This window comes from Bos mutus, chromosome 22 (assembly GCF_027580195.1).
Source record: "Bos mutus isolate GX-2022 chromosome 22, NWIPB_WYAK_1.1, whole genome shotgun sequence".
Taxonomy (NCBI): domain Eukaryota; kingdom Metazoa; phylum Chordata; class Mammalia; order Artiodactyla; family Bovidae; genus Bos; species Bos mutus.
In genome coordinates, this window is record NC_091638.1 from 59,268,207 (window position 1) to 59,286,491 (window position 18,285).

At 60.0% G+C, this 18,285-nt stretch overlaps 1 protein-coding gene across 1 annotated transcript; it reads left to right on the top strand.

Annotated features, from left to right (window-relative positions):
- Positions 1 to 141: 141 nt before the first annotated feature.
- Positions 142 to 18,176, top strand: COPG1 (COPI coat complex subunit gamma 1). The gene is made up of 24 exons (XM_070360430.1): positions 142 to 295; positions 1,171 to 1,223; positions 1,793 to 1,873; positions 2,113 to 2,184; positions 2,312 to 2,391; positions 3,296 to 3,371; positions 3,473 to 3,565; positions 3,920 to 4,006; positions 4,911 to 5,068; positions 5,158 to 5,291; positions 5,616 to 5,683; positions 5,900 to 6,088; positions 6,854 to 6,949; positions 7,901 to 8,144; positions 8,787 to 8,862; positions 9,917 to 10,020; positions 10,372 to 10,497; positions 10,796 to 10,864; positions 12,490 to 12,632; positions 12,904 to 13,075; positions 13,647 to 13,744; positions 15,378 to 15,516; positions 15,967 to 16,065; positions 17,685 to 18,176. Exons 1-24 carry the CDS (start codon positions 259 to 261, stop codon positions 17,813 to 17,815), a joined length of 2,625 nt encoding a protein of 874 aa, XP_070216531.1. The 5' UTR covers positions 142 to 258; the 3' UTR covers positions 17,816 to 18,176.
- Positions 18,177 to 18,285: the final 109 nt, after the last annotated feature.

The following is an 18,285-nucleotide window of genomic DNA, read 5'->3' on the forward strand; positions in this document are numbered from 1 at the left end:
TCCCGCCGGGAGTCAGTGAGGCGGGGACGACGGCACTGACAGGAGGGCGTGGAGGCTGAGGTCCGGCCGCCCGCGGCCGCGACGGGGTTAACGCCTCCTGCGGCGGCGCGGCCCGGATGTGCGCCTGCGCCGAGCGCGGAGTGCGCCTGCGCACAGCGCCGGGCGACGTGGCCGGCCGGAAGAAGCCAGTGCGGAACCGCCGCCACCGGCCGCAGCGTCCATCCTACGCTGCCGCTGGGCTCCCGAAGCGACATCGCCATGCTGAAGAAATTCGACAAGAAGGACGAGGAATCGGGTGAGCCCGGACTCCCGCGTAAGCCCTCCGCGGCTTCCCCGGGAGGCCTCCTACCGGACCTCCGTCTGGACGCGAGGCCCCGGGGACTTGAGCGAAGATGCAGCGGCCATCCGCGGCCGGCCCCGGAGAGCCCGAGCGGGCTCCGCTGCCCCTCACCCGGCAGCTCGGGCCGCGATTCGCTGGATGACCTTGGGCGGGTCTGCGCCTCTGGGCCTCTGCTTCCGCGCTTGTTAGGGGAGGGGGCCAGACCCGGTGGTCCTCTAGGGATTTCCTGGGGCTGCTCCCGTGCTGGGGCGCCCTAGTCGGTAGTGCCCGGATCGGTGGTTGAGAACCCTGACTCCGATTCATTTATCCAGCAAATGTATCGAGCGCCCGGTGCATGCCAGGTTGCACTGCGCCCTGACTCTGCAGCAGAGCTGGTGAGAACTACTGAGCAAGCTAGGAATATAAGAATGGTCGCAGCGGAGTGGAGGGAACAGACGTCAGTCAGATCCTCAAGCGTGTCATTAATTACAAGTGTGACTTCTGCTATGTGCAGAAGCCGTAGCCACTGGAGATGGTGGTCCCTCACGCAGTAGGGGCTCAGCTAAGTACCAGCTGCATAAATGAATGAAAGGCATGACACTCTGAGAGGCACACGAGGACTGTACCAGGGCTGCTGGGCAACTGCGAGTTAGTGGTCTGGGGGAGTGGAGCTCCCTGGAGGAGGCTGGCTGGATCTATTGGCAGCCTGTAGGGCTTTGACTGCTGTTCAGAGGACTTGGAGCTTGAATCTCTGAGCCATCGGGAAGTCTTTCTCCATTGTCTACATCTGGGAGAGTTTTGAAATTTAGGGTCACAACCTGTGCTCAGTCCCGTCTCTTCTCTCATGCAAGGTGGAGGCTCCAACCCGTTCCAGCACCTGGAGAAGAGTGCGGTGCTGCAGGAGGCAAGTGTCATTAGCTCCCCTGGGTCTTCCATTGAGAATGTTCAGTCAGTGTGATCAAAACGCTAGCGTATTCAGAGTGCTGGTTTGTAGGACATTAGGGGAGACATCTGATCGTGGAAAGATGGGGAGTTCATTATGCTGATCCTTTTCTTCATCTTTGTCTCTCCTTCCAGTTAATTAATAAGCTTTGAGGGTTTCTCTGGAGGTCCAGTGGGTAGGGCTCTGCGCTTGCACTGCAGGGGACACTGGCTCCAGCCCTGTTTGCGGAACTAAGCTCCTGCATGCAGGCCACGCAGCGTGCCCACCACCCCCCCAAAAAAAAAGCCTTTACTAAGTATTCATTAGTCTCCAAGTCAGCACATCTCCAGGTAATATCTAGGGAGGATTTCAGGAGTTGTTAGTAGATGAATTAAAAAAAGGAAAACAAAGCTCCTTCCATGTGAAAATACTGTAGAACAAGTGTATTTCTTTACCCTGGGCCTTCTCAGATCTCTGATGTGCTTGAGAACAGTCATGGAAGGGAAATAAACTCAGCCAGAAGGTAAATATCCTTGGTCGCTTCTTCTCAGGCCCGTGTGTTTAACGAAACGCCCATCAATCCTCGGAAATGTGCCCACATCCTCACCAAGATCCTTTACCTCATAAACCAGGTAACAGGGTGAGCCCTGCGGGTGGGGAAAACGGTCCTGGGTTGTGTTGGGGGCAGGGGCACAGCCCCTGTGTGGTTGCAGCCAGCGGCCCATCTCTGGGTGCCCTCAGGGTCTCACTCTGAGGTGTTGCCCCTGATGCAGCCTCTGCCGAGTCTGAGGCTCCGACCTGGGCTGTCTTAGCTGGAAGAGCCTTCCGGCCTTTCTGTCCCAAGCTGAGGCTTCTTTCTGAACTGAAACAGGGGGAGCACCTGGGGACCACGGAAGCGACCGAAGCCTTCTTCGCCATGACCAAACTCTTTCAGTCCAATGATGTAAGTGCCGCCACCCCTGCCCTCCTCCGGGGGGACAGCTCTCAGGGTGGTGGGAGGGCCCCCGTCAGCGGCTGCCCCCGTGTCAGGCTGAGCCGGGGTCACAGGTCTTTTCGCCTCTCATGCCCAGCCCACCCTCCGTCGGATGTGCTACTTGACCATCAAGGAGATGTCGTGCATCGCAGAGGATGTCATCATCGTGACCAGCAGGCGAGTCCCGGGTCCCTGATGGCCGCCCCCACGTCTTCTCCCCTCTCCTCGGAGCTCCCGCCGCTCAGTCCTCGGCCACGTGTTGCCAGTGCCGTTGCCTCCTTTCCTCTCCTCTTGCCCTCTCCTTCAGTTACTCTGCCCAGCCATGGCGCCTCCAGGGTGGGTGGTTCCACTTGAATTCTCTGGCCTGGACTTAGGCACAAACTGTCCCTTCCCTGCTTTCTCTTGGCCCGCTGAGGCAGCCCGGAGCTTCCATGGCAACTCCAGCTCTTCCCAGGAGAGCCTGGAAAGAAGCGACAGGGACGGGGGGTGGTGGGGTGCACAAAGCCCACAGGCAGGTTTCCATGAAGGACCGCTGTGCTCAGGAAGCATTCGGCTCAGGGGTCACGCCGTTTGGCGGGTATGCTACGCACACATGTAGGTTCACTTAGAGAACGGGGCAGACATGGCTTCCGCAGCCCCAGAACTTCCAGGGAGGTAACCCCACAGACCGGCATTAGGAGGGTGACGGCTGTGAGAGCAGGCCAGGAGGACCACCAGCTTGAATCTGGGTCAGGAAAGGCCTCCTGGAACTGGGGGAGTGGAGTCCTGCAGGGCAAGGCAGGCAGAGCAGGACAAAGGTGGGGCGGGTGGAGCGCAGCTGCCAGGACCTGCGGGTAGTCCGGGGACTTCTCTGCGACCACTCAATGGGGACAGCAGCAGGAAACCCCACAAGGGTAGATTGCCGTCGGAGCAGGGCAGTGACCCGGGCAGTGTGGAGTTTCATGGAGACCCCTTGATGAAGGGTTAAGAGCCCAGAGCGGACACCCGTTAATAATGGAGACCGGCCTGCTGACCCGGCTGGGGTGGTGGGGCGTGGGAGCAAGCCCGGCCCCCATGTGAGGCCCACGCCATGTCCCTGCAGCCTGACCAAGGACATGACTGGCAAGGAAGACAGCTACCGGGGCCCGGCCGTGCGCGCCCTCTGCCAGATCACCGACGTGAGTGCCCCGCTCAGGGAGGGGCGCGGGGCCCCGGGGCGCATGCCCGCCCCCCCACTCCGGGCCTCACTGCCCCACACCTTGTCACCTGTGCCCCGCAGAGCACCATGCTGCAGGCCATCGAGCGCTACATGAAGCAGGCCATCGTGGACAAGGTGCCCAGCGTCTCCAGCTCCGCTCTCGTGTCTTCGCTGGTGTGTAGCCTCGGCCGGGGCTGGAGATGGGGCCAGGGCTGGGGCTGCTCGGGAGACTGAGGAAACATCAAGGATCGCTTTCCCAAGGAAAACCAAAGCTGTGTGGCCCCAGTTGTGAGAGTCCCACCCCCTGCTCGGTGAAAAGTGCCCAGGGGACTCTGGGTGGATTGAGGGCCCAGTTGGCGGCCTTGACCCATGCCCTGGGGTGACAGGTTTTGGGGATTTGAGCCTGGCAGGAAGTCTGCCAGGGCAGGGGGAGTGAGGGTGGGAGCCGTGCTGAGTCTGCGCCCTCTCGGAGGACCCTGACAGCAGGGCATCCTGCCCGCCCCGCTCAGCGTGCCCTGTGCCCCACAGCACCTGCTCAAGTGCAGCTTCGACGTGGTCAAGCGCTGGGTGAATGAGGCCCAGGAGGCTGCGTCCAGTGACAACATCATGGTCCAGGTAAGCCATGAACGGGGCAGGGATGCTGAAAATACTCAGGCGCTGGCCAGCAGGATGGACTTTCACCACGGAGGTCCTGGTGGCCCCTGGCCGGAGCAGGCTTCAATCCTTTTCTCGTGGTGGGGAGACTTGGGGGTTTGAGAAAAAGAATCTAGGGCATCTCTTGCAGGGGGAGTTGGGTTACAGACTTGATGGGCTCGTGCTTAATTATGCACGTGGTTTACTAACCAGCGAGTATTGTTCTCACAGGGGGAGTTGGCTTACAGACTTGATGGTTCATGCTTAAATATGCGTGTGGTTTAATAACCAGCGAGTATTGTTTTGGGTGTGCAATGCCATCTGCCTGGTGCCTGGTGAGGGTTCAGTGGGAGCTTCTGCCCTCCTGCCCAGACCTGCAGGCCCTCGTGTGGGCATCTGTTCCCTCTCCCCATGTCTTAGTGCTGGGTCTCGTTTCTAGGGCCCACTCTGGCCCCTCAAACCCTCCAGGATCACAGAGGCTTCTTCCCACGTAGAAGGCCCTGAGCGCAGCCCTAGTGAGGGCTCCGGAGGGCAGAGGGGTAGTCTTTCCGTCTCCCCTCCCCCTGCTGGCTTTTCAGCAGCAGCCATGCGTCCTGGGGCAGGGCCGGGGGGCCGAGGGCCTGCTGTGAGGGCGCCCGTCTGCACGGCCCCTGACGACACATGTCCTCAGCCCAGGCCGGCTCCCACTTCCTCTTTCTGGTCGGAGACACCTGGTCTCCAGTACCTCCATCTGTAGGGTGCCTGGCGGGGTTGGGGGACAGAGGCCTGCAGAGTCCCAGGTGGCTTGGTGGGCGTGGCCCACACCTGGGCTCCATGCCCACTCCAGAGGTGAGGAGCGGGCAGCGTGGCCTCAGGCCTCACTCTCCCTGCTCTGCAACACCCGCAGTACCACGCGCTGGGGCTCCTGTACCACGTGCGGAAGAACGACCGCCTGGCCGTCAGCAAGATGATCAGCAAGTTCACGCGGCACGGCCTCAAGTCCCCCTTCGCCTACTGCATGATGATCCGCGTGGCCAGCCGGCAGCTGGAGGATGAGGACGGCAGGTAGAGGCACGCGCCCTGCCGCTCGCCCCCAGAGCCCTCGCCGACCCCCAGGCGGCCCCCCAGCGTCCTCCTGCCGCCTGTCGTTGCAGCCGTGACAGCCCGCTGTTCGACTTCATCGAGAGCTGCCTGCGCAATAAGCACGAGATGGTGGTGTACGAGGCCGCCTCGGCCATTGTCAACCTGCCTGGGTGCAGCGCCAAGGAGCTGGCCCCAGCTGTCTCAGGTGCCCAGGCCCCGCCCCCCCACCGGCTCAGGTGCCCAGGCCCCGCCCCCTGCCATCTCAGGTGCCCAAGCACCCCCCCGCCCGCCCTGTGCAGCTGGGATTCCCAGGGGTGAGGCCCTGCCTGAGGGTGGGCAGGTGTGCTCTCCTCGATTGGGGTGGCCGTGCCAGTTGGGGAAGAGCTGAGTGGGGGATTTGGGTCCGAACAGTCTCTGAGCCCTGGTCCCCAAACTGTGCCCCGTGCCTTGTCCCTGCCCCTCCCGGGGGCCCTGGGTTTCCTGGCTGCCGCGCAGGGGGCAGCCCTTCACCGGTGTCTGTCCCCCACAGTGCTCCAGCTCTTCTGCAGCTCCCCCAAGGCTGCCCTCCGTTACGCCGCCGTCCGCACCCTCAACAAGGTGAGTTCGCAGTGGACAGAGGGGCTGGCCTTCCGACAGGGCTGGGGGAGGGGGCCTGGGCCCAGGAGACCTGTCTCCTGGTCCCTCACGGCAGGAGGTGCAGCCCTGGCTGGTCTCTGTCCCCCAGGTGCTGGCGTGAGCCCACCTGAAGGCCTGCAGAACGGCAGAAGGCCTTCTGTGGCCTGTCTGTCTCCTCATCGCTTTGCTCCCGGACAGGTGGCCATGAAGCACCCGTCCGCGGTGACAGCCTGTAACCTGGACTTGGAGAACCTGGTGACGGACGCGAACCGCAGCATCGCCACGCTGGCCATCACCACCCTGCTCAAGACGGGCAGCGAGGGCAGCATCGACCGCCTCATGAAGCAGATCTCCTCCTTCATGTCCGAGATCTCGGACGAGTTCAAGGTCCACAGTCTGCGCCCGGGGCGGGGCGGGCCGGGGGCTGCCGCGGGGCCTCGCTGTGGCGCTGTGCGAGGTGCTGCTCCCGGCCTTTGTCGGCGAGGCCGGGGGCTTCCAGATCGGCCCGTCCAGCCCTTCGTTGTCTCCCGTGAGCGCTGTGTCCTGGGCTGGGCAGAGCCGGAGAGGGGAGCAGAGCAGTGCGCACGCCGGCCTGCCCTCGGAGCTCGCTTTCTGGGACGGGACCATGGGAGCTGACTCCAGTGTGGACGGGGTCGTTCCACACGCTGCTGCAGCGAGGAAACCCCCAGGGCAGCAGTTCCCGGGGGAGCCGCCCGGGAGGACCTGGGAAGGGCCAGCGGGCGCGTGTGCACTTGCCCTGAGCTCTGAGTAGACAAGCAGACGGGGGGGACCCACAGTGTGGATCGGGGCCTTGAACCGCAGTGCTCGCAGCCCTGCCCGGGGGCTCGGAGGTCCCCTCAGCCCGGCCCCGCCTGAGGAGGGGCTCCCCGCCTGAGGAGGGCTCTCCGCCTGAGGAGGCTCTCCGCCTGAGGAGGGGCTCTCCGCCTGAGGAGGGGCTCCCCGCCTGAGGAGGCTCCCCGCCTGAGGAGGGACTCTCCGCCTGAGGAGGCTCTCCGCCTGAGGAGGGGCTCCCTGCCTGAGGAGGCTCCCCGCCTGAGGAGGGGCTCCCCGCCTGAGGAGGGCTCTCCTGGCCCCGGGGACTGCAGCACCGCCCGCGGGGCTGGGCTGCGCTCACGCCCGTCTCTGGCACAGGTCGTGGTGGTGCAGGCCATCAGCGCGCTGTGTCAGAAGTATCCCCGCAAGCACGCCGTGCTCATGAACTTCCTGTTCTCCATGCTGCGGGAAGAGGTAAGAGCGGGTGGCCTGGCTGCTGGCTCCGGCAGGCGGGCCTGGGTCCACCTGTCAGCTGGCTGGCTTCTGGTGCCCGCAGCCCTTTTGGCTCCCGTGCGCAGGCAGTGCAGGCACGCCCCAGTCGCTGTGGTTACAGTCGTAACTGACGAAGCGCCACCCTGGCCATCCAGACTCAGCAGGTGCCCTGAGGCGATGCTTAAGCAGAAGATGGCTAACGGTCTGTCTCGTGTCATCTGGTATAGAAATATTCTAGCCATTGCAATTTTTCATAGAAAAAATTTTCCCACAAAAATCGGTCCTTGGTGCCGGAAAGGTTGGAGACCGCTGTCATAAAATACACATGACATAGAATTCATCGAGGGCTTCCCATGTAACTCAGCTGGTAAAGATCCACCTGCTATGCAGGAGACCCTGGTTCGATTCCTGGATTGGGAAGATCCACTGGAGAAGGGAAAGGCTGCCCACTCCAGTATTCTGGCCTGGAGAATTCCATGGACTGTATAGTCCATGGGGTCGCAAAGACGGAGCGACTTTCAGACTAGAATTTATCACCTTAACTGTAAATGTATATCGTTCAGTATTGTTAAATACCTTCACACAGGAGTGCAGTTAATTTCCAGAACTTTCTCATCCTGCAAAACTGAACTCTGTTCCCATTTAACGATAACCCCCTACTCTCTACTCCTCCAGCTTCTACACCACCCATTCTTCCTTTATCTCAAAGGTGGGAAGAAAATCAAGTCCCAGAGGTTTCTATTAAAGCATCTGCAGTTAGTCCGGAATGGCCCTGGCGAGCATTCAGCCTGAGCCTTTAGTTTTTACACAAAAGGGAGGTAGCGGCGGGGGAGCCAGGCCCTGGCCTGCAGGCTCCGGCTGGGCCGCTGTGCCAGGCTGCAGCTGGGCTCCGCAGAGCCCCTGGTGCTCAGCCTTCTGTCGCCTGGCCCACAGGGCGGCTTCGAGTACAAGCGGGCCATCGTGGACTGCATCATCAGCATCATCGAGGAGAACGCGGAGAGCAAGGAGACGGGGCTGTCCCACCTGTGCGAGTTCATCGAGGACTGCGAGTTCACTGTGCTGGCCACGCGCATCCTGCACCTGCTGGGCCAGGAGGGGCCCAGGACCAGCAACCCCTCCAAGTACATCCGCTTCATCTACAACCGCGTGGTGCTGGAGCACGCCGAGGTCCGCGCAGGTGCGTCGGAGCAGGCTGCGCCCAGGGCACCGGCACCGGGCCTGCAGGCCTGAGGGCGGCCCAGGGGCGCGGGCGGCACCCGGCGAACGTGCCGACCTCGGGCTCACCTCAGCTGCTGCTCTGATTCACTGTGTGTGGTCGTTTACCTTTCTCCTTTTTCACCTTTCTCCTTTCTTTCTTCTTGGTATTTAGGTTTTTCTTTTTAACGGTAGCTTTCTTGAGATATAATTCACATAGCATACTCTGTTTAATGAGTGTGTACTTCTGTGCACAGCCATCCGATCCTTCCTTTTACTTAGACTTACTGCTGTTTCCCTCTCACGCCTGCTCTGAACGGACGGTCCCCAAGCAGTTCTTGCTTCTCAGTTGTAGCTCATTCTCTCTCTCATTTGCGGTCAGGTGAGGCTTCGCTGCCCCTGAGGCCGTTAGGATACAGAGATTGAGGGCAGCCCTCGTGGCCCCTTGGTGGTCAGAGCTGAGAAGGCCTGCTGGGCCCGAGGACAGGGCCGCCTCCCTGGGAGAAGCCAGGCCTGGAGGCTGCTTGTCGTGGGATGTTGGGTTGGGCCTGCGGCTCGGGGCCACTCAGCTCCGGCTGGCCCGCTCCGAGCCCTGGCCTGAGCCGAGTTTGCCTCGTGCACGCAGGCGCTGTGAGTGCTCTGGCCAAGTTTGGGGCGCAGAACGAAGAGATGCTGCCCAGTATCCTGGTGCTGCTGAAGAGGTGCGTGTGGCGTCCCCTTGGCCGGCGGCTGCTCCCCATCTCTGTAGCTGGAAAGGGGGAGACAAGATGCACGACTATTGATGGTAGAAAACAGTGGGAACAGAAAACCGTGAAACATGGTGCTGTGCAGAAGCCCCTCCCCTAGGTGTTAACTCGAGGTGTTTTCTGTTTTAAAAAACAGCTTTATTGAGATATAACTTGCAATCCACACAGTGTCCCCATCTTAAATGCATAATACAGTGGGTTTGTTACATTCCGAGTTGTTTAACCATTACCGCCATCTAAGTTGAGAACTTTTCTCTTGACCGCGCTGTACGGCTTCTGGAATCTTAGTTCCCTGACCAGGGATCGAACCTGGGCCCTCTGCAGTGGAAACGCAGAGTCCCAGCCACTCGACCACCTGGGAGTTCTCAAAAACACTTCTACCGCCCCAGAGAAACTGTGTACCAGCGAGTAGTCGAGCCCTGCCCCAGCCCTGCCTGCCCCTCGCTCGCCTTCTGGCTCAGGATTTGCCTGTCCCGACTTGCCATGCAGCCGCAGGCCTTCAGCGTGTTGCCTCTCGCGAGCCTGGCTCCTTCACGGGGTTTCCAGGGTTCACTCGTGTTGTCACACGTGCCAGCACTTCATGCCACTCCTGCATGGCGTGAAGAGCCCTCGTTTGTTTAGCTGGTCATCAGTCGAGAGGCATTTGGGCCATTTCTGGTTCACGGCTGGCGTGACTCGCGCTGCTGTGAACATTTGTGCACAAGTCTTTATGTGACTTGCTTTCAGTTCTCTGGGGTGTGCACCCAGGAGTGGAATTGCGGAGCCATGTTCAAGTCCTTTTTGACGAGTGCTGCCGGATACAGGCGCATGGCTCCCTCCCTGGGTGGGCTCTGGGAAAGGGTCCCGGGAGAGTGAATACCAGCCCCCCTGTGCCTCTGATACCCGGGCACCGCATCTGGTGATTGGGGTGGAAGCACCCTGCCGCCTCTGCCTGCCCTCTGCTGGGGCCCTGTAGCGCCCCCGGCCCTCTACGGGCCCCCGTCAGGAGCTCCCTGTGTTCTGGCCACAGGTGTGTGATGGATGACGACAACGAGGTCAGGGACCGGGCCACCTTCTACCTCAACGTGCTGGAGCAGAAGCAGAAGGCCCTCAATGCAGGCTACATCCTGAATGGTGAGTCCTCCCCGCCGGACCACTCCCCTAGCCCCCTCCCCGAGCTGCGGCCTTCCCGGGCGGCATGCCCTCTGCTGGACTCCCCTGGCAACTGCAGGGCATCACTGTCATCTCAGGAGGCCCGGGGCCCCAAGGGTGGGAATAGCCCAGAGAGCAGAACCGCTCGCCAGTCATATGAACCTCCTTGAGCCGAGCGCCCCCCCTGTGCCCAAGCCCCTGTCCCGTGTCCATTCGCTCTTTGCAGCAGTCCTGCCGAGGAGGGTGTCCTGAGAAGCGGGGGCTCGGCGCCTCGCTGGTTTCCTCGGGGTCCTGCAGCCGTGACCCCCGGCCCCGTCTCGCTCCCGCCTCCAGGTCTGGCTGTGTCCATCCCGGGTCTGGAGCGGGCGCTGCAGCAGTACACTCTGGAGCCGTCGGAGAAGCCCTTCGACCTCAAGTCCGTGCCCCTGGCCACCGCGCCCGTGGCGGAGCAGAGGACAGGTGAGCCATGCCTGTGTCCTCCAGAGGCCCTCGGGCCCAGGCCCCCTCTGGAGGCTCTGCCTGGCCCGCAAGGCCCCCGCAGCTGCCCAGGGTGGACGGGGCCATGCTGGGCGCAGGGAGTTCCCCACCCGCCTCTGCCCCGGGAGAGGAGGCCACCTGCACACAGACACTCATGCGGCCGCCCGTGTCCACACTCCACACGAGGAGGTGGAGAGCACACTTGAGAGCGACTGTGCTGCGGTCGACGCGCCCTGGCCGTCTCTGAGCTGTGGCTCACCACGTGTGCTTGTTCCTGCAGAAAGCACCCCGGTCACCGCCGCCAAGCAACCCGAGAAGGTGGCCGCCACCCGGCAGGAGATCTTCCAGGGTGAGTGAGGGGGCTCGCAGGGCTCACAGGCCATGGCTGGGGCGGCGGCTCTTCCCCCAGGAACCGAGATCGGGTCTCCCCTGCATGCTGGCTCTGAGAGTGTTTGGACAGCCTGCTTGATCCTCAGGTGGAGGTTGTTGCATCCATTTGGTTTCTGAGGATTTGGATGCTCAGAGAGACATGGTGATTTGCCGCAGTTTGCACAGCACCAAGGGGAGGGCGGCAAGAATTACAGTCCAGCTCCAGCTGGCTCAGAGCCGCCTGGGCCTTGTTCTGAGTGCTACAGGCCCTGGGCCCAGTCGGTTTGGGAAGTCTGGCGCCGCTCAGCGGAGTTGAGGGCACGATACAGTCCTGTGACTTGGGCTCCAAATGTGCTCCGCCCACCTTGTCTGGCAGGGTTTGGTGAGGATTCCGTCTGTCCCTCTACTCCTACGTTTCTCAGGGGAGAGGCTGTGTGTCTGGTTGGCAGACCACATTGTCCACTAGATTCCTGCCTTCGAGGCCCGGCAGCGGCCTCCCGTCCTGGGTGACGTCAGCCGACTCCCTGACTCATCTCCCCTTCTGTCGTTCTGCGCGCTGTCCACGGTTCCTGCCCGTCCCTGCACTGGTGCCTGCCTTCCTTATAGTGGGATTCGTCTTAAGTCCACTTTTTCCTTTCCACTCCCGAACCTGTCTTCCACCAACGCGCTGTCTCAGATGTGGCTGAACCGGGACCCTGAGCTGGCTGGCGTCGCTCTCCCCATAGGCTTTCCCTGTGTGTCCCTTCCCTCTTGCTGCCGGCAGAGATCAGCATGAACTTAGTGGTTTCACTCAACGCCACTCCACCCCTTGTCCTGAGGTCTGAGTTCAGCCTCTTTACGGGGGGAAAGAGCAGAAGAATGATCCTGCCTGCTTCTCCCTCTGTCCCCGAAACCCTACTAAGTCTAAGGCAGAGGATCACACTGCCTCGGGTAGAGTTCTTTTCCACGTGGAGGTCAGCGTAACCGGGAAGACGAGTGATGGGTCTTGACTAGTGGTCCTCAGACATCCGTGTGCGTCAGAGTCACGAGGGAAAGCTTGTTCGAGATGCGGGATGGGGGAGTCTCTGACGGGCAGGTCTGGGGAGGCCTGAGGGTCTGCACTGTCGCCATGCCCCAGGTGCTTCTGGCACGATGATTCCTGAGCACAGCTCGGGGAGCAGGGCCAGCTGCCCAGTTCTCCCAGGCACCCCAGGGCCGGAAACTGGCCTGCACCAGACGCCTGCTGGCCACTCTGAGCTGGGCGTTCTGTAACACTCGGAATCTGCCCGCTCTCCTTTGGGGCCACTTGTCCCAACAGCCACGTGTCTGAGAGCAGTCCGTCCTCCTGCCTGGTTCCGTGGCCAGCAGAGTTCGCTTCCTCTCTGTCTTTCCCCGTTTCCCTCTTCTGAGCACCTTTGCTGAGCTTCTAAGCTTGAGGGAGTTTCTGGATGGGATGAGGCCAGGCCACGGGCCTGACGTCCATTGGTTGGTCTGGCGTCCTGTGTGGGACAGCGGGGAGGGCGTACTTGCGTGTGTCAGGGAACCGGGAGTGAAGGGCCCGCGGCCTGAAGACTGACCAGAGACCCCGCTGAGCCGCTGGGTGAATGCGCGGCCTGTGGGTTTCAGAGCAGCTGGCGGCTGTGCCCGAGTTCCAGGGGCTGGGGCCCCTCTTCAAGTCCTCGCCTGAGCCCGTGGCCCTCACTGAGTCGGAGACGGAGTACGTCATCCGCTGCACAAAGCACACCTTCACTGACCACATGGTCTTCCAGGTGAGCGGGGAGGGCCTCCCGTGGCGTCCTGGCGCCCCCACGCCGAGTGGCTGGAGCCTGGTGCGATGCCGGGTCTGCCTCCAACTGCTGTGTGTAGAGTCCCTGACTCAGGGCCTGTGTGGCTCCCACGTGCCCACATGGAGACAGGGGATCTGGGCAGGGAGTCTGGGTCAGGACTCAGGGTGGCCCTGGGGTGAGAGGCCTCCTCTGCAGCTCAGGGGGGCCCACACACCCCAGCTCAGCATCTCAGCCCCTCTGCTCCTGGGTCCAGTTTGACTGCACGAACACGCTCAACGACCAGACCCTGGAGAACGTCACGGTGCAGATGGAGCCCACGGAGGCCTACGAGGTGCTGTGTTACGTGCCCGCCCGGAGCCTGCCCTACAACCAGCCCGGAACCTGCTACACGCTGGTGGCCCTGCCCAAGGAAGACCCCACGGCGGGTGAGCCCCCCGGCCTCCTGGGAGCCCCTGGGTCAGGGTGGGGAGGGCGGCCTGTGCGCCAGCTGTTCGTCTCCGGTCAGAGCTTCAGCTCCTCGAGGTCGGTCCAGAGAGGAAGGCCAGCCCGCCCTGGGGCTTTGCACACAGCAGCTCATTTCCTCCTCACACACCCTTCGGGGCAGCACTGCTCTCTGTCTTAGAGGGTGACCGAGATGGGGTAAACAGCTTGCCTGAATTCACCAGGCTGAGAGGCTGAGCCCAGGTCCTCAGGCAGGACTCTGTCTTGGCCGTGAAGGAGCCGTGAAGGAGACTTGGACATGACCGTCCAAGTCCACTCCTCCCAGAGAGGCAGGGGCTTTCCCAGGCCTGGGTGGCACGTGGACGTGGCCAGCCTGAAGTGTCTCTGCCCCCCTGGCTCCTCTTTCCTCGTGAGGGCAGCTCCTCAGGCTGCGACCGGGTGCTCCTGCCTCCCCACGCCAGGCTGGCACGGGCCGCTGGTGCAGCCGAGGCCTGGAGGGCAGGCTGTGGCCGCCCGCCCGCAGAGGCCCCTGACGGCGCGCCTTCCCTCCTGCAGTGGCCTGCACGTTCAGCTGCGTGATGAAGTTCACCGTCAAGGACTGCGACCCCACGACCGGGGAGGCGGACGACGAGGGTTACGAGGACGAGTATGTGGTAAGCGCCGCGGGGCCCGCTCACGGCGTCTGCACGCGTGCGCGCTGGCTTCGGTTTAGATGTCGCAAAAGAGCTCTTGTTTTTAACTTAAAAAATATGTGTTCAAGTGTCACAAGAAAACCTGGGAAATACAAAAACAAGTACACACAGACAGGGAAGCGTTAACCGTAGTCTTGGGAGTGGCTGGGGGAGGGAAGTTGTATCTTTGAGGTCATTACATACATTATAGACCTCGTTGGGTTCACTTAGAACCAGGGTGTAATTTCCCGTCAGTACAAACACTTCATAAACACAAGTCTTAATGACTTTAAAATACTCCCTTCTATTGACATATCCTAATTCACGTGACTTTGTATTCGTTAACATTGGGCATGTGTGATCCCAGAGTCTCACGGTTTTAAGTGCCACATTAAACACCCCTCAGTATAAATTCATACCATTCGTGCCTGTGTTTCAGGCCTGTCTCCTTGTGACTAGAAGTAGAATAATTAAAAAAAAATTTTTTTTAACAATTTTTTTCTATGAGTAGGATAATTGGGTCAAAGACTCAGGACGATTTTCAGGCTTTTTGGTTCATGGTGTCAGTTGCTTTCTGGAGAAGCGGGTGCCCTCAGTCCAGTTTGTATCTGCTGGCGACCTTCTGGTGCAGCGAGATGCTCCTTCCGGCTCCAGCTCACGGGGCTAGCATGGAGCCGAGGATAGGCTCATTCTCGATTTGCCCAGGGCGCTGTGGCTCCATGCCATCTGAGTGCAGACCCTGAAAGGCAGCCTGGGATGGAGGCTGCCAGAGCCCTCGTGGCCAGAGGGGCAGTCGCTGGAGCACACCTGATGGGCATTTGTGTCCTCCTGGGTCCAGGCCTGAGCCAGCAGCGAGCTAAGCCAAGGCCAGGAGGGCTGGGTATGAGGCCCGGCTTCTGCCGTAGGGGCTGCGTCCTACCTGTGAACGCCCTCCCCGTGCGCGGGAGCAGGGGCTCAGCGGAGAGCTGCTGGCAAATGAACGGGAGCCTTTCCTCACAGTCGGTCCAGGGTGCGCGTCCAGAGCGGGCCCGGCTGACTCACGGGGGGCGGCCTCTGAGCACTCCTCGCCCCCCGCCCCATCCAGTCAGGCACTGGCGGCTTCGGAGGGTGCGCTCTCACAACCGACACCCCAAGAGGAGGATGGTGGGCCCTCCACATCTGTGGGTTCTGCCTCCATGGATCCAACCAACAGATGGAAAATAGAGTGGGTTCCAGAAAATCCGCAAAAGCAAAACTTGAGGCAACAATTTACATAGCGTTTGCACTATATTTGCAGCTGTTTCCGTAACATTTACATCATATCAGTTATTATAAATAATCGAGAGGTGACGCAGAGTATAAGGAAAACGTGTGTAGCTTAAACGCAAATACGGCACCGCTTTACATAAAGGACTGGAGCCTCCAGGAGTTCAGTGTCCGAGGGCACGTCCCGCTGAGGGGCCACCACCCGGCTGTGAGCAGCTGAGGACAGGCCGCTGGTCCGATAGGGCCCAGCCCCGGAGCGCGGCACTCAGAGCCTGCGTGGTGGGAGGGGCGGGTGGGCAGAGCAGAGCGGAGGCTCTCAGCTGTCTCTCCCTGGAGCTGTGTGCCTCAGGCCCCCCCTGTTGTCCCCCAGCTGGAGGATCTGGAAGTCACGATAGCGGATCACATCCAGAAGGTCATGAAGCTGAACTTCGAGGCAGCCTGGGACGAGGTGGGGGATGAGTTCCAGAAGGAGGAGACGTTCACCTTGTCCACCATCAAGACACTCGAGGGTAAATGCTGGGGGTGCCGGTTCTGGTTTGCCTGCCTTTCAAGACCCTGGGCCACTGTTGAAATGTTCCTCCTCCCCCCATCCCCGCCCCCATCCCCCGAAGATCCAGGACCAAGTGTGGAGCACATAGTTCAGATACATAAAATACTAAAAAAGTCGCTCAGTCGTGTCTGACGCTTTGCGACCCCATGAACAATACAGTCCACAGAATTCTCCAGACCAGAATACTGGAGTGGGTAGCCTTTCCCTTCTCCAGGGGATCTTCCCAACCCAGGGATCGAACCCAGGTCTCCCACACTGCAGGTGGATTCTTTACCAGCTGAGCCACAAGGGAAAGTTCAGATGCGGTTTCATTAAAAGCTGTGCACAGCGGGATTTGGGGCTGGGGGAGTGGTGACGGTGCAAAGTGGAGATGAGGTAAGTGGGTTAACTCTAGAACCTCTCCCTGCAGAGGCTGTGGGCAATATCGTCAAGTTCTTAGGAATGCACCCTTGTGAGCGGTCTGACAAAGTGCCGGACAACAAGAACACGCACACGCTGCTCCTGGCCGGTAAGTGGCATTTGTCGTGGGAAGGGCCTGGGTGCCACTGGGGAACCCAGGGATCCAGAGCTCGCGGCGCTGAACGTCACAAGGTATAAGAAGGCCAGCTAGAGCCGTCTTCCCCCAGCCCCTGCTGCCCGTCAGTGTCCCTGCCCACGGGCAGCCAGCGAGCTACGGCACAGCACGCCAGGCACCTCCCTGTGATCCTAAGGGTGTGAGAGCGAGAGTGCACGTTGCCCTGTGCAGAGGCAGACAGCCATATGCAGGTGGCGGACACGCTGCTCTGCGCCTGGGTGTTCACTTCACAGTGCATCTTGGGGAGCGTCCTCTTTTTCTTTTTTTAATAACGTGAAATTTACCAGTGTAATGATTTTTACATCACTTCAGCGGCATTAAGCACATTCCCGCTGTTTTGCATCTATCACCATCATCCACCTCCAGAACTTCCCATCATCCCAGACGTCTTCCCAGACTGAGCTCCACTGTTTCTTGTAGCTGACTGTTTCACAGAACCAGTACATGTACTGCTGAACACCGAGATTGTTCTAGTGTTCTGCTGTTACAGACTGTGCTGTAGGGAATGATCCCGTACATACGTGTCTACTTAGGCACTTTATTTTGGATGTGTGCACTCTGGGTATTTGTAGGGTAAGTTTCTCAAGGCTTTACCAGGTCAAAGTGCATTTTTCATCTCGGTAAATATTTCCAGTTGCCTTCCATAGGAATCGTATGCCTCTCTCCCACACTTCCAACCAAGCAGTGTGTTCCCAACCTGTGTGGTCTCTGCAGGCGTGTTAATGGTGTCTCGCGTGGCTTCACTCTGTGTATCTCGTGTACTGAACGGCGCTCAGCATCTCCTCAAATGCAAAGCGCCATATGAAACAGCGTATGGATTTTATTTATATCATGTATATTTTTCCACTGAGTTGGTTATTCTTTTCTAATAGGAATGGGATTTTTAAGCACTTCTGGAAATTTTCAAACTTACACACACAGAACCCCCAGGCACTCCTCCTCCAGCTGTAGCAATGAGCATCTCTACCCAGACACGTTCTCCACCCCCAGACTATTTTAGAGCAAACTCCATACATAGGCATTTCGTATGTAAATGTTTCTGATCGCTGTTTCTCCAAAAGCTAATGAGCCAATGTGCTTACTGCGCCTGAAACAGTGAATGAAGGGAAGTGCTTTTTTCTGAGTGTTTATAAACAGGGTTAGGAGGTGGCTCTGCTCCAATGCCCTGCTCACAGCTGGCTGCCCCCAAGCCCGCAGTGAGGCAGCCCTGTCCCCTGGGTTTTGCAGACACCTGCACCGTGATTTTGCCACGGTGGGGCTGTCCCTCGGTCTGTGAGCTTCGATGAGGTCGGGATGTGTGAGAGCCTCAGTGATGTCGCACAGAACCATACACGTCCAGTAGTTTTGGGCTTGGCAGCAGCGTGACGGGCAGACTGATCTCTGCGAGGTCACTGATGACGCTGCAGCTCAGAGAGGTGCAGTGACGTGCCCAGCGCCTCACACAGCTCCCGTCTCACCCCAGAGCTGCCTCTGCCAGCTGTGGCACGCTGCCCTCAGCCCAGCCCTGCAGCCCCCTTTGGTCTTACGCGCCTGCCTTCTCTCCTCCCTTGCAGGCGTGTTCCGGGGAGGCCATGACATCCTGGTGCGCTCCCGGCTGCTGCTTTTGGACACAGTCACTATGCAGGTGACAGCCAGAAGTTCGGAGGAGCTGCCGGTGGACATCGTCTTGGCGTCTGTGGGCTAAGAGGCCGGCTTGCATCCGACCACGTCCTCCCCTTTCCCTGAACACTATGCAGGAGTCGCGCCTTCCTCCTGAACCCAGTGGAAGCTCCTTTCCAAGCCTGTGTATTGAAAAGCAATTAGGAATCACTGAGGGTTTTTTGTTGTGTTTTTTGTCTTCTTAAATTGACCCCCTGCCCCAAACCCCCCTGCTGACAGTGACTCTTTAAACAGGGCATGATTTTAGCACATCTTAGAACTTGCTGTCTTGCCTGCCAGGGAAGGGGCATTGCAAATAAAGAAAGTGCTTGCGCCATCTGAGTTTCTCCCCTTTGGAACCATCATCTTATCCCTACAAATAAATCAGCGCGTATTTATTGAGTGACTGCTGCTTCTGCACACTTGTGCTTAGGCGTCCGGCTTCCCTGCCACCCGGAGCCCTTTGCCACTGTACCTACAAGGGGGCAGGACCCTCTCACTGGCCTCTGCCCGTGC